The 19,181-nt window shown below is 54.0% G+C and overlaps 6 protein-coding genes across 6 annotated transcripts; 3 read left to right on the top strand and 3 right to left on the bottom strand.

The window, feature by feature from the left end:
- Positions 1 to 799: 799 nt before the first annotated feature.
- On the top strand, positions 800 to 4,622 carry QC761_507830 (uncharacterized protein). The gene is made up of 2 exons (XM_062879996.1): positions 800 to 1,314; positions 1,382 to 4,622. Exons 1-2 carry the CDS (start codon positions 1,157 to 1,159, stop codon positions 4,386 to 4,388), a joined length of 3,165 nt encoding a protein of 1,054 aa, XP_062731312.1. The 5' UTR covers positions 800 to 1,156; the 3' UTR covers positions 4,389 to 4,622.
- A 144-nt stretch (positions 4,623 to 4,766) lies between these two features.
- Positions 4,767 to 6,185, bottom strand: QC761_507825 (uncharacterized protein; the record flags this gene model as incomplete). The annotated part of the gene is made up of 1 exon (XM_062879995.1): positions 4,767 to 6,185. The coding sequence occupies one exon, from the start codon at positions 6,183 to 6,185 to the stop codon at positions 4,767 to 4,769; it is 1,419 nt and encodes a 472-aa protein (XP_062731311.1).
- A 721-nt stretch (positions 6,186 to 6,906) lies between these two features.
- QC761_507820 (uncharacterized protein) lies at positions 6,907 to 7,941 on the bottom strand (the record flags this gene model as incomplete). Its single annotated transcript, XM_062879994.1, has 1 exon — positions 6,907 to 7,941. One exon carries the CDS (start codon positions 7,939 to 7,941, stop codon positions 6,907 to 6,909), a length of 1,035 nt encoding a protein of 344 aa, XP_062731310.1.
- A 729-nt stretch (positions 7,942 to 8,670) lies between these two features.
- QC761_507810 (uncharacterized protein) lies at positions 8,671 to 10,890 on the top strand. Its single transcript, XM_062879993.1, has 3 exons — positions 8,671 to 9,460; positions 9,542 to 10,112; positions 10,170 to 10,890. The coding sequence occupies exons 1-3, from the start codon at positions 9,188 to 9,190 to the stop codon at positions 10,817 to 10,819; spliced, it is 1,494 nt and encodes a 497-aa protein (XP_062731309.1). The 5' UTR covers positions 8,671 to 9,187; the 3' UTR covers positions 10,820 to 10,890.
- A 420-nt stretch (positions 10,891 to 11,310) lies between these two features.
- QC761_507800 (uncharacterized protein) lies at positions 11,311 to 13,731 on the top strand (the record flags this gene model as incomplete). Its single annotated transcript, XM_062879992.1, has 2 exons — positions 11,311 to 13,439; positions 13,491 to 13,731. 2 exons carry the CDS (start codon positions 11,311 to 11,313, stop codon positions 13,729 to 13,731), a joined length of 2,370 nt encoding a protein of 789 aa, XP_062731308.1.
- A 156-nt stretch (positions 13,732 to 13,887) lies between these two features.
- QC761_507780 (uncharacterized protein) lies at positions 13,888 to 18,183 on the bottom strand. The gene is given in 6 exon segments (XM_062879991.1): positions 13,888 to 14,516; positions 14,531 to 15,082; positions 15,213 to 15,312; positions 15,564 to 15,838; positions 15,956 to 17,597; positions 17,726 to 18,183. The coding sequence occupies 4 exon segments, from the start codon at positions 16,261 to 16,263 to the stop codon at positions 14,632 to 14,634; spliced, it is 1,134 nt and encodes a 377-aa protein (XP_062731307.1). The 5' UTR covers positions 16,264 to 17,597; positions 17,726 to 18,183; the 3' UTR covers positions 13,888 to 14,516; positions 14,531 to 14,631.
- Between the last annotated feature and the right edge of the window lie 998 nt (positions 18,184 to 19,181).

Here is a 19,181-nt window from a genome sequence, read left to right as displayed (position 1 = left end):
AGGAGGAAATGTGGAATGGTGTTTTTTTTTTTGCACATTGCTTTGGCTGTTGCCTGTGATAGCCTCGCGGGATTGGGTGCTGGAAATCATATCATGGCATCTGGTTATGGCATGGTGGAAATTGGTACTGGCGAGGCTGGGCCGCCATTGTAGGTCATGCTGTCAGCCCGTGAGAAATCTACGCCGCTGCCATCTGGATCACTATCAGATCAAAACAAGCTGAACCGCCTGATGGGTGTTTGCTCGGCAAGAGCGGACCTTCACTTTGACAAGTGTTAGCGTACTAGAGCCGCATTGGGCACGTCAGCATCAATGGAATCGATTTCTACTACCTTACCTAGGCTTAGACATATGTAGGTGCCTATCCAGGCCCATATATACTTGCAAGATATAACTTCAAATCTTGAATACCACCTACCGACCCACATACCTACCTCATATACAATCTCCAACTTTCATATATACTTCAGTTAAGCTCTGCAAACGAGGTACCTACCTATATACTGTACTATGATGAGCATAGAAGTGAGTGGGTAAGGTAAGGTAGCTTACATTGCTTGCACATCGACTTCCAAATAACTCACGTAGAACTGTTACAGGTGATTGGACCGATGCGATCGTGACATCAATGAGCAAGAACAACCGTTGGCTTGTGTTATCTGCATACCTAGGTCCGGTATAGTGCAGGTAAGCGTGCCAAGCATAGGTACTACGTGCAGGCACACAGCCTCCAACTGAGGCTGTGAACACCCATTGCTGGCTGCCGCCCAAAATTCCATCCTGCCGGAATCATGTCCAACCTTGATCGTGACCAGTACTCGGTCGGATTTCTTCAAGTTCTCAAAGGCGCCCAAGCAAAGCAGCGAATCTCGTGTTGAGCGCTGCTCTCAATTCAAAGACCGAAAATATGGACCCGATATCAGCCTTTTCGTTGGCAGTCAACGTGCTCTCTACGGTTGACATTGCTGTCAAAACTGGAAAAACACTTTGGGACCTGTACAAGTCGACTTCGGGTTTCACCAAACAAACAGACAAACTGCTCCTTGCCATGAGTCAGTTCGATGCTGCACTTGGCCAGCTTGCCAACCCCAGGCTCGACGCGTCCGCGAGATTAGCATCGGAGCGGTGTTCTGCAACGATCAAGTAAATAAGAGCCATGCTCGACCTGTGCAAAGCTCGCAAGCCATCTTCGGTTGCCAGTGCCCTGCAAGCCAAAGCCCAATACACAAAGCACAAGTCGGAACTTCAGGATCTGCAGAAAGAGCTGGAATCGGCAACGGGCCAACTGAGAACCGCACTTGCAATTACCACCAAGTAAGCTCACATGCTAGATTTCACTTTCGGCCGGCCAGGTACCTGTCCTCTAACTTCTCCAACTCAGTAACGATGTTTCAGTAATAAAACAGCTGCTTGCAGCCTCCGAGCAACGTAGCCCACAGTTGATAACAAAACTGGAAGCCATCAGTCAGAAGCTCGATCCACTGGAAGGGCTTGCTAGGCTGGTTAACGAGTCGAACCTGCAAACAGTCAAGGATGTGCTGTCATTAGAGCTCGCAAAGCTCACCGAGAAGTTGGACCTATTGCAGATGATCAAAGACGCAATATATTTGTCCGAGGCCTCGTTGGAGTCGATTAATCAGGCGACTATTTTGGGCGCCCTGAGGCCGGCTACTGCTGATAAGCGTTTCGAAGAGATTGCCGATCCAGCATGTACCACATTCTCCTGGATGCTTGGGCGGCCGTCGGGGGTGGAGAGTGGCGATAGTTCGCCAGACAGCGAGGATCCCGCCAGGGTCAACGCCTCCCAAGAATTTATTCACTGGTTAAGATCAGGTTCGGGTATTTATCACATTACAGGCAAACCTGGAGCTGGCAAGTCAACTCTGATGAAGTACTTGGCCACACATTCTACAACCCAACAGTGTCTTGAGTCTTGGGCCGCCTCAGGCCCGTCACCAAAGCAACTCATTTGCTCGCGTTTCTTTTTTTGGAAAATCGGAACAGCAGAGCAAAACACTACACGCGGGCTCTTGAGAGGAATAATATATGACATACTCAGGGGCAATTCTGAGCTTGCCAGTATACTCTTTCCGGATCATTGGGCTCCAAGGAGGTACGCTGCAATGTCGCTAGCGAAATCTCCGATACCAACCATATCAGATACCCAGATCAACAATGCCGTCAATACGCTGTTGACAGCTGAAGAGATATCTGCTCGGTTCAAGATCTGTCTTTTCATTGACGGGCTCGATGAGTTTGATGAGCCTAGCCAGTCTCTCTGGGCTTTCTGTGACAGGCTAGGCAGCTGGGCAAAACACAGGAACGTGAAGCTTTGTGTTTCAAGCCGAGAAGAAACTCCGATACTTGGAGCTTTGCATTATGCGCATCGCATTACACTCCACCATCTCACTGATGCTGACATCGGCGCGTTGGTACATGAAAGGCTCAGTTCCAACCCTTATTTTCAGCGTGTTGCACTGTTAGACACCGATGGTCGTCAGGATAAGACAACTCGGCTGATCATCGACAACGCCAAAGGTGTCTTCTTGTGGGTTGTGTTCTTACTGAAGCTCATAGAGGAAGAACTTCCGAACCAGCGGAGTACATCATTCCACACGATCCACCGGCTTATCGAAACAGCACCAGACGAACTCCATGAGTTTTTTCGGAGGATCTTCAAGACTATTCCCAAGCATCATGCCAGAGGAGCGCACTTCGTACTGGCGATGATGTTACGACTTCGTGGCTACTGCATTGCCGGGGATTATTCGAACAACTTTTCACCAGCCAAAAACGTGACCACGTCCCAAGCACTCACATTGTTCGGTCTCTCTTACATATTCGACTCGTTTGATAACTGCCAACACAACGATGAGGATAGGCGTTTTCTCTTTCCGGTTCCTCTTTGCTCCAACGAGCACGATTACAGGAAACGAGAGATACAGACGGCCGAGAGGTTGCAAAGTTGGTGCAAAGGCCTGATCGAGGTCAGGACCTTGAACTCGGACCGGAAACACGCGGCGGATTTCACGCACCGCTCAGTATCCGACTTTTTGTCCACCGAGCTGCGAGATTTGGCGCCCAATTGGAAAATTGACGACGATTGGGTAGCGGAAGGGATCCTGACTACGTACTTGGCCGAGTTCAAAGCCCTGAGTTTCACACAAACAAATTTTACACCGCGAAAACAACTCGATGCGAGGGCTGCGCAGGAGCGGCGGTTGCCGGCCATGATAGAATGTCTGGCAAAGACAGGTTCTGCCATGACTGCCCCGCCAGCTTCATGGATATTTACCTTGTTGGACGAGATTGACGCTTTCCGGCAATATTCCGTGGCCGCCGACTCTTCTACCGCGGAGCCGCCCAAAGATTGGTTTGTGATCATGCGCGGGGATGGCTTTCAAATTTGCCACCCGGAGAATCAGCCAGGCTCTCTATTTGCCATTGCAACGGACATGGCTGCGCCGATGCTGAACTATGTGATGTGGAGGTTACAGGACCCCCGTCTCTTGGACGACGATTCTCACAAGTTGCTGACCCTCGCGAGCATTGTGAGTGGTACGCGCAAGCAATTCAAAAGCCAGCAATTCATGGACGTCTCCCCCATTTTAAGAGCTTTGTTGGAGCGCGGTTTATCCCCAAACGTTGGTTATCCGCAAATTGGAACCAGAGAAGCTCCATGGTTCAATGTGAGTGAGTGGCGCGAATCTTTGACTGCTAATCGGCAAGATGGTATGGCGATCGGGAGCAAATCCCCTTGGAGGGATACGCTTAGTATCTTCATCTTTCTCTTTGCTTTTTCGTATAAAGGCGCCGTTCCTGTCTCGATATGGAACGAGCTCCAAGTTTGGCTTGAGTTTGGCGCCGAGGTGCCTGCGGAGGTATTGGTGATTCCCTTGGCTACGTCGCAATACTGGGCGGCTGTCGGGTTCAGATACCCGACAGAGAGAGCAGAGATTGCCGTTTGGGATTGCGAAGATCTCAAAATGCCCCGAAAAGAATGGCTCATGGGCTACTTTGGGAGTATCAAGAGCACCACTTTGAGCAGCATGATCCGATGGCACCAGCCTCATAACATGCATATTCTGTCGGAGTATACCGATCCGATGGGCATGGTGGCTAGCGATTCACAGGAGTGGAAGCCCCCTTTCCATCAGACCGCACCGACTTTCATTATACACGACCGGAACCAGCACTTATGCCCGGTATACCCATTCCACTGGATATATGGTCTCGTTTGGGAACAACATTTGCGTCAGTGGGTCCGCGGGGATCCTTCCCCTCTTTGGGACTGGACTTCTAGGCAGTGGGTAGCTTACATGGCACCAAGGCGGCATAATGCTGTCGGGGGGGGAGCCGTAAGTTTGACGATGCGAGCAGGGAGATAAAGGCCGTGGACCGGTCCTCAAGTGAGAACAGGAAGAGCACACCTGCTGACTTCAACATGAATTGATCCAAGCAACTGGCACACGTAGGATGGATGGCTGGGGATTTGGTCACCGTGGAATTTTTGGATTTCATAAGCCGCTGGAAGTTAAGCCATAAGAATCCTTGCACATAGTCACGATTAGATTTTGCTTTTTCAGTTCTATATAATTCTCTATACCAAGCTTATATCCAACCCATTATCCTCACTGGCATCTTCCCAGACCAGGGCACCACTTGTCTGCCCAACCATCAACGTCACAAAACGACATAGATGCCCAGATAAGATACCCAATATTTACACAGAAAAAAAAAACCCCCATGACAATACACATTAGATCTCATGCCCCCTCGGGCTTCTTCTTCATATCCCTCCCCACCCCCGGCTCCAACTTCCAAATCCCATTACAAAGCAAAGTCCCATCCACATCCGTCTCCCAAAAGTCATTCGGGATCTGCGTCCAAAACGGCCTCGGATACCCCGGCTTCTCCCCCTTATCCTCGGGCTCCTTCTCGGGATAAGGCGGCATCTCCTTGATCCCCCTCTCATCAAAACACTCCGCCACCATAAGCCAGTCATCATCCTTCTTGAGCTGGTGAATGGCCAAGATCTCACTCCCGTACATAGCATGCCAGCTAGAAGTAACATCCGTCCCCTTCCTCGCCCAGGGTGTCCTCTCCCCTGGCCGGGTGTCCTTGTGGTCGAATTCGAATTTCTCTTCCTGCGTCAGAATGGCCATGGTGACTTTTTGATGACCCTTGATAAGCAGCCAAGCCATGGTGACGTCCTCCCCGGCGATAATGTGGTGTTTATCTTGCAGTTTAGGCAGCAAGTTAACAATATCCCAAGTAACAGTGTAAATCGCCCCGTGAGGAAACGCCGTGCGGTGGTAACTGTCATAATAAAACTGCCCGATGGTGGTGTGGTTGACGTTTGCTTTATAACCCGTGACTGTGTTGCCATCGGCAGATTTGACGACGTCCAATCTAGGGAGGAGCTGCCGGTCCCAATACGCACGAGCGTTGACCCAGAGGTCAGTGTCCATTTTGGAGACAAACTCGTACTTCACCGGGGACTTATCCGACAGCCACCGGTAGAACTCTACGGTTTTCACCGTGTTGGCGGTGAAGTCGTCTTCATGGAGGTGGTCCAACACAATCATGTCGCCAAACGTGGCGTTTTCCTGCTGGATGACGGCTCGCCAGTCCGGGCCGGGGTTGGAGATGACGAAGCGTTGGTCCATGGGCACGTCTTTGAACATCTTCATCCAGGTGTAGCGGATCAGCATGCGGCGTTTGATGTCCCAGGCGGAGCAGATGACGGCTCCGAGCCAGGGGCGGGGACGGTTGTCTTGCACCGGTGAGGTCATTGGTGTTTGGGGGAAGGGGTCGAGGGGGTATGTTGGCTTTCTCTTGACGCCGTCAGAGGCGTGGACTCCGTGGACGAGGGCGTCCATGTGTGGGGGTACCCACATCTTCAGCCCGTTTTCATCAAGGTCGAATTCTTCAGGGTCGTAGTTCTTTGCTGGTCCCTTTGGTGGGTCGTTGGACTCGGGCGTTGGCGGCGGTGGTTGAGCTTTCTCAGGCTCCTTGTTCAAGCCAGGAATGGACGGCAAGCTGTCAGATGTGTGGCCGACGAAGAGCAACGCGAGAACGAAGATGCTAGCCAAACTGATAACCCAAAACCTAGTCGGTAAAGGACGTGGACGGTTGGAAAAAGACCGTAAGCCCTCGGCGGCCCAGGCCCGGTTGACAGCCATGCTGGATGAGGATATGTACCTATCGCCGGGTTGGATTCGGGAAGTTAGCGAAAGTTGCCGATGCTTGTCCTTCCTCCCCGTGGCCACCAAGGTAGTCAAAATGGAGATGGAAATGTGCCGCGCAGAGACGCGATCGGGCGCGAAAAGGAGGTAGGGAGGAAGGCAGCATCCCGCAACCCAAGCGGGAAATAAGAACGAGATTGCCTGCGCCGCACCCCCTTGTCCAAAAGGGGTCAAGTGGCGGCACAAGATCTTGACATGACAAGTGGGCTCTTCCGGCCAATCTGGACCCTTGATTCTGTCTCGGCGTTGAAAATGGCATCCCAGAACGGCTTGGCGTCAGCCCAACGAAGCGGATACGCGCCAAGCGATGTGGTGATGGAACCCTCGCTATTTCCAATAGTTCTAGCGGGTAAACGGTGAAGATAAGGTTTGTACATCGCGGCATATGACTTGTTTTCACAACTATGCTTCGACATAGGCTCTGAACTGCTGGAATCTTGAGAATGAACCTCGACAGTGTTTTCTTTCAGAGTTCCGGACCCCCACGTGGCTCAGCCGCACGACCAGGGCCGCATTTTATGCTCAGATGCGTTCGAGTTCATGCGTGAAAGATTTTGTTTGCCTGGAAGGGACAAAAATGACTTTGAACTCCAGTCCTGATCTCAGCATGTCCTCAAGATCCGTCTCCACATATCCCAATTTAGCCCAGGCCTTCTTCTCAGATTCCCTCCCCAGTCCCCGGCCGCCTCTCCGTATCAGAAGGACTGGCACTAGCACCAGTACCTGCAGTCTTCTCTCCCGCACCGCTCTCCACATCCACACCCCCCTGCTGCCTCCCCTTGCCCATATTCTTCACCCTCTGGTCATGCGACATCTCAGGGAACAAAAGCCCAGGCGCGGCACAAGCCAACAACCCGCACGCAATCAACACCATAAAGCTCTCCAACACCACAAAGCTCGACTCATGCTGCATGATATGATTCCCCCAACCCCCCGCCATCTCAGCAATCCGGTAGACACACCTAATCAACAGCGCAGCATACGCGCCCCCCATCGCCCACAAGAACCCCCTAAACTTCCCATCCTTCCACAGCGCGCTCCCTTCCATCCCAGGGTTTTGCCTAAAACTCTTCCTCACCCCGACTAGGTAATCCCCCGCCAACCCACCAAACGCCCCCAGAACCAAAACCTGAAGCACGATCCCCGCCATGATGATCCGATTCCCGTGCTTCAAAATATCATAATTATCCCTCCCCGCCGCGGCCGCAACCCCCCCGCCAATGGCCTGAATCACCAAGCAGCTCACATCCGCGGGCACAAAGAATATCGGGTACAGTCTCGGTGCGATCCTCGACATCTCCGGGTTCAAGCTAATGACGATGTGTCGTAACGTGAGATACAACCCGACGCACACCAGCGTTGGGCCAAGAACAATTGCCACAATCTGCATCTTGAACGCGTCGGCGTTCCAGGCGTTTTCGCTGAGGAGGACGCGACCGATGTAGCCTACACATTCGAGGATGCAACCTGCTGCTACGGTGGTGGAGAAGCCCCATGTTTTTTTCCAGAGGCCGGTGAGGAGGGTGATGATCCCGAAAAGGCCGAAGCCGACGGCGAGGAAGACGTTGACGGGGAGGTTGGGGGAGTAGCCTAGGGTTGTGGCCTTGACGGGGCAGAGGGGAGAGATGGAGGGGCAGGTTTCGTAGGTGGGGTAGAAGTTCGGGGGGAGGGTGGTGAGGTCGGTGTCAGTCATTTTGGCCGCCGTTTGTTGCTGGCGGGGTGGTGTCCGGGTTGGGACGTTGGATATGGTTGCTGTTGAGTGTTGAGATCTCAGGATCGAATCTGGGGGTGGAGTCCGAAGCTCGAGTTTTCAGGGGTATAGACCTGCGTCGTGGTATCTGTCTATCCTCCAAATTGCCGTGAGTCTATCCGAAAACCGCGTGTACGTGAGGAAAACAACGTCAGCAAAAGAGTGTAAAAACGCTGATGTTGTTGAAATTAGGTTGAGGGAAGGAAAAGGCGAGGGACGGGAAGGCGGATGGGATTGCCTTGGTCTAAAAAAACACACAAGTTCCAGTGAGCTACAGCGGATCATCTATGTAAGATCCATCAGTTCGTTCGGGTTTGCCAAAAGCCCGAGCTCCTGTGACGCTTCGTGCTGACGTGCTCGCAGCCGGATGTAATCTCTTTCTCCTCCTTGCGGTGTTTGAGCTCCGGGTCGAGGCTTTGCTCTGTTCAACAATGCGGCTGCGATAGGAAGGAATGTGGAATTTTGTGGGCTTTGCGAAAGCGAGTAGATTCGCCTCTAGGTGTTGGCTCTCATATTTGCTGTTTGGGTTTTGATTGGTTGAAAATTCAAGATTGAGCCGAACACGACTATCAACACCCTTTGGCGTAGTTATTGACGGAGGCTGCCAAGCCAAAAGGGGTCCACCAAAGGAAGATTCTTCATCGGGCTCGGATTTGTCATGATGAGGCCTTTGACTGGTTGCTTGTCCTGATCGTGAATTAGGTTCTAGAAGATCTTGGATGGGTCTTCGATGACGAGAAGTCAGGCACTCAAGAGCACCCCCAAAACCACCCAAAAAGTTGGTGATGACAGCTTCTTCTCTGACGTCGTTGGAATTTTTTGACACAGCCCCAGATCCACAGTCGTTTGGCACGTTGCTTGGCATCTGCGGGGGTGGTTTTAGCGCGATGCAGTCCCGCCGACCAGTTGAACTTCGGGGGTCGCTATCCGGGTCGCTGGACCACAGCCTCATCAAGAAGCCATTGACCAGTCAAAAGGCCGCGCCATCTGTCTTTTCATCTGTTCCTCCTGAATGTTCGTCCAGAGTTTGGTCTTTTCTATCTGTTGATTTGTAAGATACCTCGAGAGGAACAGAACATCAGAAATCAGACGGTGTCACGACCAAAACGTGGCCAACCTGTCATCGCCCGCTCAATCTCACTGATCTCACTCCAACACGTTCCCCAGCCAATCATCTAGTCTCACCCACATGTCCAACTCCTCCAACCCGAACCCGAGCAGCAGCAGCAGCAGCTTATTGACACCCAGTCCCTCCTCCCCAGCCGGGACCCCCACACCCTTCGGATCCAACGTTCCGACACCACATGGTGGCCAGAACGTGCCACCACAACCACCGGCTCCCGTCCCCACCATCGTGACGCATCGACAGCAGCAGCCACCGGTGGGCTTGACGTACACGGGCCGAAGGACGCACAAAAAGAGCCGCACCGGTTGTGCCATCTGCAAGGCACGCAAGATCAAGGTCTGCGCTCTACCCCCTACTCTTCCGATCGTTTCAAAATCTAGATAGATCCGATCTAACCAGACTGTCGGGTTCCCCCAGTGTGACGAACGCCACCCGTCATGTCTCAACTGCATCTCGCACGGGGTCGAGTGCCCTTTTCTCACCGCTCCGCCGGGGACCGCCACTCCAGTCACGCTTGGGATTCCCAACAGAACCAGTGGTGCGAGGCATGCTGCCAAAACTGCCACGAGAGCGTCCCGCTCGCCGTCGTCGCCTTCGGGTCCGTATCTTCACTCTCAGTCGGTCGAGTCGGATGTTTTGCCGCTGTTGGAGCTGGAGCTGCTGCACAACTTTACCTCGAGGACATATCTCACCCTGGCGTCTGACGCTGGCGTGCGGGAGTTTTGGCGGGTGGATGTGGTGGACGCGGCGCTAAAGTGTGATTTCATCATGAGGGCTGTGCTGGCGATTAGTTCGTTGCATCTTGCTTACCATCAGGAGAGCTCGGAGAGGAGGGATTTTTATACCGCGCAGGGGATGGTGCTGCATCAGAAAGCGAGCAGGGAGGCGATGAAGTATTTGAGTGATGATGGGCAGCATCATCTGCTGCGGGAGGATAAAAACGCGGCTGCGAGGTTGTTTTTGTTTAGCATGTTGACGATATATTTTGGTAGGTCTTGCAGTTCAGGTAGTGTTGGAAGACTCTTTGTGCTGACATGGTCGACAGCATTGGCAAGTCCGAGGAGACCTCACTCAGAGGGGGGGTCCTTTTTCATCAACGAAACATCGTCTTTTCCAGAGTGGACGTTTCTTGTTACGGGCGCCAAATCACTGAGCAGTGTTCTCGGGCCGAGAGGCCACGAGACAATGCTAGCGCCGTTTCTCGCGTATGGAGGGCAGAGGTGGAGGACGCACAGAGCAAAGATGCAAGAGAGCCAGATGGGAGAGGCGTGGGGGCCGCTGTCTGCTCTGAGACAAAATATCCTGGGTAGCATGCAGAAACAAGAAGGCCAGGAGGGTGCCCAAGAGCGGCTGGCTACGTATATCCACGCTCTTGATGAGCTGGAGTTATCGTTGGTGATCATCACGCGAGAACAGAATGGAGAAGGGGCGAAGGAGGAAAAGGATGTGTTGGATGCTATGCTGTGGTTGTGGGAGGTGTCAGACTCGCTTGTGCCGCTGCTCAAGATACCCACACCGGAAGCGGTGGCCATCTTTGCGCATTTTTGCATACTGTGGAAACATCATGAAAGGACGTGGTGGCTTCAGGGATGGGGGGACCACTTGGTGGAGAGGGCGCATGAGATATTGGATGAGGAGCACAGGGAGTGGATCGAGTGGCCTATGAGGGTTGTTGGGCTTGGTTTGAGGCGGTAGGTTTTACTTACCTCACACTACAAAAACCTATAGATACATGAGCGTAATAGATGTGGATATGATGCCACTATGAGCGTTTTTTGATTCTGTGACTTCCGTTGTGTGAGGGCATTCCCGGGTCATGACAGCCAATGGGAAAAGTGGGCCGATCCGACAGCTTGGTTGTTGTGCAGGAGGGGGGTTGATTGGTGGGACTACCCTACGTCATCGATACGACAGAGCTCCTGCGGGTTATCAAACCTGCCATCCGAAGCTGAAACTGCAAAAAGCTGCGATGAACGAACGCTCTCTCAAACCATTGCATGCATCTCGCACAGACAACGACCGTTTGCTATACAATTGAGTTTAACGGCGCGGCCCGCGACACTTTGACACCGCCCTACCGTTGAAATAGCACTCACACGACCACGACTACGGAACGGTCTCGCTAGGTATCAACAAACACAACCTTCAACAAACATCACGACAACGCGAAAAAAAACACCACCAAAATGCCCCAATCCGAAATCCCCATCCCCAACCCCCCCGCCCTCCCCTCCTCCCTCCCAGACAGCATCCTCCACGATCTATCTGTCACCCTCCCTCCCAAACCCCTCCCCCCCACCGACCTCGCCTCCCTCAAAGCCTTCCAGCGAGCAGCAAACTACCTCGCCGCATCCATGATCTTCCTCCGCTCCAACACTCTGCTGCAAAACCCCCTCTCCCACAACGACATCAAGCCCCGTCTCCTCGGGCACTGGGGCACCTGCCCTGGCCTCGTCCTTGTGTATTCCCACCTCAACCTTCTTTTGCGAAACAACCCCGACCTAGAAATGATTTTCATCATCGGTCCCGGTCACGGCGCTCCCGCTGCGCTGGCTGCTTTATGGCTTGAGGGGTCACTGGAGAGGTTTTACCCCGGGGAGTATGATCTCACGGAAAGCGGGTTTCATAACCTGGTGACGAGATTTTCTGTGCCGGGGGGGTTTCCGAGTCATATCAATGCCGAGACTCCGGGTGCTATTCATGAGGGGGGGGAGTTGGGGTATGCGCTGGGGGCGGCGTTTGGTGCTGTCATGGACAAGCCTGATTTGGTCGTCACGGTAGTGGTTGGTGATGGAGAAGCGGAGACGGGACCGACGGCTACGGCGTGGCATGCGATCAAATTCTTGGACCCGAAGGAGTCGGGGGCGGTGATCCCGATACTGCATGTCAACGGGTTCAAGATTAGCGAGAGGACTATTTTTGGGTGTATGGATGACAAGGAGATTGTGGCTTTGTTTAGTGGGTATGGGTATCAGGTTTTGGTGGTGGAGGATTTGGAACGGGTGGATGAGGAGTTGCAGGGGGGGTTGGACTGGGCTTTGGGGGAGATCAGGAAGATACAGAAGGCGGCGAGGGAGGGGAGGGCAGTGGTTAAGCCGAGGTGGCCGATGATTGTGCTGAGGACGCCGAAGGGGTGGACGGGGCCGAGGGAGGTGGATGGGAAGATTATTGAGGGGAGTTTTCACTCGCATCAAGTGCCGCTTCCCAAGGCGGGGGAGGAGGATGGACAGCTGGGGGAGTTGGGGAAGTGGCTTGAGAGTTATCGGATTGGGGAGCTGGTTAAGGACGGAAGGCCGACGGAGGAGGTGACGAGGATTTTACCGCGGGAGAGGGAGAGGAGGTTGGGGCAGAATAGGCTGACGTATGATGCCTATGAGGGGTTGAAGAGGGTTGATTGGAGGGAGTTTACGGTGGAAAAGGGGACTGATCAGAGCTGCATGAAGGTTACGGGCAAGTTTTTGGACAGGGTGTTTCGGGACAATCCGAAGAGCATAAGGTTGTTTTCGCCGGATGAGCTGGAGAGCAACAAGCTGGATGCGATACTGGATCACACGCAGAGGAACTTTCAGTGGGATGAGTATTCAAGGGGGAACGGGGGGAGGGTGATCGAGGTGCTGTCGGAGCATGACTGCCAGGCTTTCATGCAGGGGTATACTCTGACTGGGAGGACTGCCATCTTTCCTAGTTATGAGTCCTTTTTGGGTATTGTCCACACCATGATGGTGCAGTACTCCAAGTTTGTCAAGATCGCCCGGGAAGTTCCCTGGAGGGGGGATTTGGCGTCGATCAACTACATTGAAACCAGCACTTGGGCTCGGCAGGAGCACAATGGGTTTTCTCATCAGAACCCTAGCTTCATTGGTGCGGTTCTTAACCTCAAGGCTGAGGCTGCGAGGGTTTATCTTCCTCCCGACGCCAATTGTTTTTTGTCGACTGTTCACCACTGCCTCGGGTCAAGGAATTATACGAATCTTATCATCGGGTCCAAGCAGCCTACTGCTGTGTACCTCTCTGCAGAAGAAGCGGCCGAACACTGCAGGCAAGGCGCGAGCATCTGGCAATTTGCCTCGACCCCTCTCGGGCCGAACGAGGAGCCGGATGTTGTCTTGGTGGGCATCGGGGTGGAGGTCACGTTTGAGGTTGTCAAGGCGGCGGAACTGCTCCGGGAGATTTGTCCGGCGTTGAAGGTCAGAGTGGTGAATGTTACTGACCTTATGATTCTTGCTCCCGTGAGCAGGCACCCTCATGCGTTGAGCAAGGAGAGGTTTTTGGAGTTGTTTACGCGGGAGAGGCCGGTGTTGTTTAACTATCATGGGTATCCGACTGAGCTGCAGGGGTTGTTGTTTGGACGAGAGGGGGTGGGGAGGATGAAGGTTGAGGGGTATAGGGAGGAGGGGACGACGACGACGCCGTTTAATATGATGTTGTTGAATGGGGTCAGTAGGTTTGATGTTGCTAGGTGGGCGGTGGTGGAGGGGGTGAGGGAGGGGGATAACAGGGAGGAGGTGTTGGGGGAGATTGAGAAGAGGATTGGGGAGGTGAGGGGGTTTGTTGAGAGGGAGGGGAAGGATCCGGACGATATGTATGAGGTTGCCAAGTTTGAGTAGGAGGGCTTCCCTGGTGGATAAAGTTATGTTTGGTGTTTTGTTTTTTGATGAATAGAGTAGAGGTTGTGGCTTGCCGCCAACCTGGGAGTTTTTGTACATCCATCCCCCAACGAGCTGAATTGTGATTCACATATTGCATGGTGCCATGTGTGTGGTGTAGACAGAGTGTTGCTCAGAAAAAGCCGGGGGTATATATATTCAGCAAAAACCGAAACGCTAAAACGTGGCAAAATCAGAGCCCGAAAAAAATATCAACGCTACCTTAAAGACCTTGTGTCATGCCCGTACCAGGTACCTACTATAAAAAGCAAAAGTTGGGGGGTTTTGTGCAAAGGCCACAACGACACAACACGCACACACACACACGCCTTTTTAATCCCCTTCCCCGTCCCCTTTCCCTTTCCCCCACCCCCCGACCAGAAATGAAATCCCCCTGTTTGTTTTTCGACCCATGTTTGTTTGCCCGTTTCCATTCGCCCCACCCCCAACCCCCCGTTTCCCAACCGAGTCCTGGAAAAAAACCTCTGTTGATTTGCCCCCTCCCGCTACCCTTTGCCCTGAGAAAGAAGTGAGGGTATCCCGTGAAAAGAAAAGGAAAAGAAAGAAATATGGTTGTTGCTTGCTTCCTGTTGTTGTTGTTGTTATTGTTGTTGTTGTTGTTGTTGTTGTTGTTGTTGTTACAATGCGTGTTTGGTGTTGCTCGTTTGTTCTGTGGGTCCCTTTTGTCGAGTCGGCGTTGTTGGTGTGAATCCTCCTCTATTAAGTATTGGCTTTATTCCCTTCCGATGTGTATAATTTCTTGTTGTCCTTGTTGCCCACGACAAGAGCCGGCCGTGTGGTGGGTTTGTTTGTTTGGTGTAGCGTGTCAGGTTTGTTTGCTGGGTTAGGTGAGGTGTGTCATCAAAGATCGGAGCTCCTCAAACAGCCCCTGCTCTCCCCCAGATACAGCCCCGCAAAGAAGAACAAGCTGAACAGCATCAGCAGCGCGAGCACCACCGTCGTGACAGCCGCAATGACGACAATCTCCGACTTTCTGAGCCGCTCCCGCTGCTGCTCCTCCACGCGCTGGTGCTCGCTGCCCCCCCGCCGGTTGCTCTTTTGCGCGAGCTGCGCGGCCTGGGCGGCGCGAAAGGCAGCGTCGGTCCCGTCCCAGTGCTCCATGGGTAACGAGTTGGTCAGCTCCTTTGACTCGTCGAGTGTCTTGATCAAAACGGCTGGCTTGTCCTCGTTGAGGGCCAGCGCCTTGACCAGCCGGACAGGTGACCCGACGGCGAGGGTCATGGGTGGGATGTTGCAGTTTACTACCGTGCCGGCGCCAATGACTGCGCCGTTTCCAATCGAGACACCCGGTCTGCATGGTCAGCAAAAAGCATCAGGTAACCGGGGGGGGGGAGGGAATTTATCTGACCAATCATATCTGAGAGGTGTATCATGAAAAGAACCCCCCCCCCCCAAAAAAAAGAAAAAAAAAAAGAACTCACAGGATGGTGACGTTGGCGCCGATCCAAACATCGTTGCCAATCGTGACGGGAGCACCGGTGCTCAGCTTGGTCGTCCTTCGCCCTTCCAGGCTGACTGGGTCTGTTGTTGTGTGTTAGTGTCATGTCTTGTTGGTCATCGACTTCCCCATTGGGATGCATCTGCAGCAGTGCGAGACAAAAGGTCCCGCAACCTTGATCCTCGGGAACAGCTCCCGTTTGCCCGGACCGGATGATTCCGAGACATGAGAAGGGAGGCGGGGGGGAGCAGGCTGAGCTGAACACACCACACAGGGAGAAAGAAAAGAAACGAGACCGGGGAGGGAGAGAGAAGGGGGAAGAGAGAAAACTTACGACCAACGCAGACAATGGTGCAATTGGTGCCAATGTTGCAGCGTTCCCCAATGATCAAGTCAGCCACGGGCGTGTCGAGGATCACGCAGTTGCGGTTGATGAAGGTGGTGCTCGCCACCTTGAGACGAGTACCGTAGTCAACCCAGAGAGGAGGCTTGACAAACGGGATGGTGGCCTTGAGGGTAGGGTTGGTGATGGCCTGGTCGTGGGTGACCATGGTGCCCTCCTCTGCCGAAGTACCATCAGCCTTCTTAGGACGGTTGGGCTTGACAATGCTACAAGAAACAAAACAAAAAAAAAACGTTTGTTAGCCGTCGAAACACAGGGCACATAAGACAAACTCCGAGGTACTCGGCCGGGACCGATCGGAGAACAAGAAACATAACACGTACTCGAGCCACTTCTCGCCGCGGACTTTTACGTCGGCATCCTCTGGTGTGCTGTTGAATGCACGGCATGCTGCTGCACACGAGTTGCGCACGCTGCGGAAGTCGCCTTGTCCTGCGGGGAAGGAGACCTCAATGCCGTGGTACTGCTGCTTGAAGGTGGCAGTCGGGAAGGGTTGGTCACTCATGGCTGCGTCGGTGTTGTGGGGTGAGATATCGGACCGAGAAGCCGCGTAAGGGTTGCTGGTGTATCGAAAGTGTTGTCGCCAACGGAGCGAGGTCTTTTCCTCGATATGACCAGAGTAGGGGATCATGAAATGGTAGGCTGGTGGTTGTTGTTGCGGGAGGGGGTGAGTGTGCAAAGGTGCCAAGTGGCCGGGATCTTATACTCGGGGATACTGCAGACAGAGAGGCCAGCTGACGGTATCGGGAGTCGGTGGACAAAGAGGCTCTATGCTATCTAGGCAGGTGATTGCTGCCAGGTGGCCGGCTTCAATTGCTCTTTCACCGGCTTCGATGAGAAGATGCGAGGAGTCTCAAGTTCCTGATCCAGATCCCGAGGAGCAACCCAAGGGAGAGGGGGGGGGGGGAGGGGGCCGGCCCGGCGGATGACGTGGAGGGCTTCCCCGGACACCCAGAAGCCAGTGAGTGGGAGCAGAGAGGGAAAAAAGCAATTCGGTTGTCTCAGGTGTGGTGTGGCAGCTTTTCGCGGATTAAAGTCTTTTATGGAAGCGTGTGCGTGTTGGGTTGGTTCCAGCTGCAGTGGTGGTGGCGGTGGTGCTGGAGGAGTTGGATGTGTTGCTGGACAGGTACGGGGCCGGGACGTGTTGATTCGGAGCACAGGCGGTGAGGAGGGTTGATGCGATGCTGGTCATGGTCGTGGTTCATCGCCATGGCCGACAGCAGCAACAACGACAGCACCGGCACGGCTCGGGATGAAAGTTGGCGAGTTCTTCTTGGTAGCAGACGAGAGACACACTCATGACGGAATTGGCTCCGCCCCGTGGTATTTAAGACATCCCGGGCGAGGGACAGACGGCAAGCAGAGCAGATCAGCGAATTTCATGATCTGGGTCCCTGAGCCCATTTTGTTCAATTTTCTCGTTGCGCCTCTCTGCAACCCCTGTCCCGGCTCAGCCCAAGCAATCCGTCAGCGGGGGGCGAGCCAGGGCAGTGGGTTCGTTCTTGTGCACACCCCTCCCCCTCCATCAACCATTCACCCACCTAATATGACACGCAGGGACCACCTGGTGCTCGGTGCTCGTGAACAAGAGAGAAAATCGGATCAGCGAATCTGAACAGAAGCAAGGACCTCGAGCGGGAAATGGAGCCCAAGAGGTCTAGTGCCGTGCTGTATGCTGTAGTGTCTGTCAGGGGGTTCGGAATTTGCTCCAGAGGCGACAGAGGCAGCAGAGACGTGAGAGGGCCACCAAAAGAGGACATCAGGCCGTCGTGTGACCAAGCCCCCGGGAGACCTGGGTCAGTTCCCCGTGTGCACACGCCATGTTCGTAGCCCTGCATACGCCGGGGGGAGTCCCAGGAACAGTGGCATCAGAGTGGAACCCCGGCTGGCTGACACAACCAACCAATGGTGGGGACTGTGCAGGTCATCCATCACTGTTGGTGCTGCCCCTCTGGAGGAAGAAATCTGAGATGTGACTATCAGTTCTCAGTGGTCGGCTCCTGCCTTGTTCTGGTCTGGCCCCAAGCCACCCCTCCACCGACAACCGCTGGGAGTTGGGAATCGAAGAAAAGAAAAAAGGGCGGACTCCTCACCGAACGAACCGACACCTCCAGGTCCCGTCCTCCGCCATTGGACCGCGGAGCCATCCCGGTTGCTGTTGGGGTGGTGCCCTCAGCACACACAGGCAGCAGCAGTGGCAGCGGGCAGCACACCTCAGGGGGGGCGGGTGAGCTCTGCTGCACTGCTGCAGCCCAGAATGGTCCCAGTTGCTCTGCGGGATTACGCGCGCTAGACTCGCATACTAGGCTGTTCCGAGCTAACGTACCTGATCAATCAGGGCATCGGCCAAGATGGCTGTTCGCCGTTGAATAGTCTGAATGGTGTAGTGGTAGTGTATGCGAGGGAGGGGGGATGGAGGGCTGGTGGTGACAAGTGGGTGAGTGAGAGGAAAATAAGAAAATGTGTGTTTTGAGGTAATTCGCAGCGCATACACCGGTCCGGGCGATCCGTGACCTCTCCAGAGAGGTTCCGGGTCCCCGGCGGCCAGTCCCCCGCCCCCTGGGCTCGAAGAATCCCGACCCGGCAGTAGTGGGGATTGGCCCGGCGTGGGCTGCCGGCGGCGACTAGCAGATCACACACAGGCTTGGATTACTCATCACCCTAATCCCTCCCAGGGCATTGTTGCGCGCACCACCTGGGGGAGTGTTTGTGTTTGTTTCGCATTGTGTTGTTCTCTTCTTGGCCACGACGCTACCCCCACGTATGTAGAGTGTATATTTTCACTTCCGTGTTACTTTTTTCTATTTTTGCGCGCAAAACAAAAACACTTGTTCTTCCACTTTCCTTCCCCTGACTAAGGTAGTTGCAGTGTACCTGGCTAGCCCCAAGCAAATTAACTTAGTGGTGTTAATAAGCTTTGGGTGGGGTTTCCTTACCTGCCTGTCCCCCTTCCTCTCCCCCCCAAAACCGGGAGGCCGGGTGGGTGCCGCGCACCAAACGCCAGTGCGGAGCCCGCAGCTGTGGCGTCGTCATTGTCGGCTCACTCCGTTTATTAGTTACATCTCGGTTGCCTCCACCCGCATTGCGCTTTTCAACACTCTCGACACTGTACCGGATGCTTTCATCACACACACCGTCATCGCTGACCGGTGTAGTGTAATAGATGCATGACATTGCATCCATCGGGTAGTTGGCCTGAGCAGCCGCGACCAACGAGCGATTGACATGGAAGAAGAAAAGTCGCGGAAGCGAAAACAGGGCATAGGTTTCGAAGGACAAGAAGGGCAGTTGATCAGCCGGATAAACGCCGGTGCATACTCCGTACGAAGTATGAGATACATCGACACGAGAGCGGCTATGCCCGCCCTGCAGTGCAAGTGTTGCTTGCGTCTCGGAGGGCGGGCCTCGCAGTGCAGTGGTGGAAGCAGGGCGTGCGTGATGCAACGACGGGAAGCCGTGTGTGTGGCCAGCAAGCCCAGGGCAGCAAGCCTGGTCCCAGCACCAGCCGTACAGCCGAGAATGACACCCAAGACCCTCCTTTGCAGCACA

This window comes from Podospora bellae-mahoneyi, chromosome 5 (genome assembly GCF_035222275.1).
Source record: "Podospora bellae-mahoneyi strain CBS 112042 chromosome 5, whole genome shotgun sequence".
In the NCBI taxonomy this organism is placed as follows: Eukaryota; Fungi; Ascomycota; class Sordariomycetes; order Sordariales; family Podosporaceae; genus Podospora; species Podospora bellae-mahoneyi.
Note: the sequence above shows the minus strand (reverse complement) of the source record. Positions and strands in the feature narration are given on the sequence as shown.

What these genes read in the sequence shown, in the direction of transcription:
- QC761_507830 (XM_062879996.1), top strand. Translation starts at nt 1,157, where the DNA reads ATGCTCGACCTGTGCAAAGCTCGCAAGCCATCTTCGGTTGCCAGTGCC. An exon ending in GCACTTGCAATTACCACCAA is followed by an intron (nt 1,315 to 1,381) that starts GTAAGCTCACAT and finishes TCTCCAACTCAG; the next exon opens with TAACGATGTTTCAGTAATAA.
- QC761_507780 (XM_062879991.1), bottom strand. Translation starts at nt 16,263, where the DNA reads ATGATCCCCTACTCTGGTCATATCGAGGAAAAGACCTCGCTCCGTTGG. An exon ending in CGCGGCGAGAAGTGGCTCGA is followed by an intron (nt 15,839 to 15,955) that starts GTACGTGTTATG and finishes TGTTTCTTGTAG; the next exon opens with CATTGTCAAGCCCAACCGTC. An exon ending in CACCATTGTCTGCGTTGGTC is followed by an intron (nt 15,313 to 15,563) that starts GTAAGTTTTCTC and finishes ACACAACAACAG; the next exon opens with ACCCAGTCAGCCTGGAAGGG.
- QC761_507810 (XM_062879993.1), top strand. Translation starts at nt 9,188, where the DNA reads ATGTCCAACTCCTCCAACCCGAACCCGAGCAGCAGCAGCAGCAGCTTA. An exon ending in GCAAGGCACGCAAGATCAAG is followed by an intron (nt 9,461 to 9,541) that starts GTCTGCGCTCTA and finishes GGGTTCCCCCAG; the next exon opens with TGTGACGAACGCCACCCGTC. An exon ending in CATGTTGACGATATATTTTG is followed by an intron (nt 10,113 to 10,169) that starts GTAGGTCTTGCA and finishes CATGGTCGACAG; the next exon opens with CATTGGCAAGTCCGAGGAGA.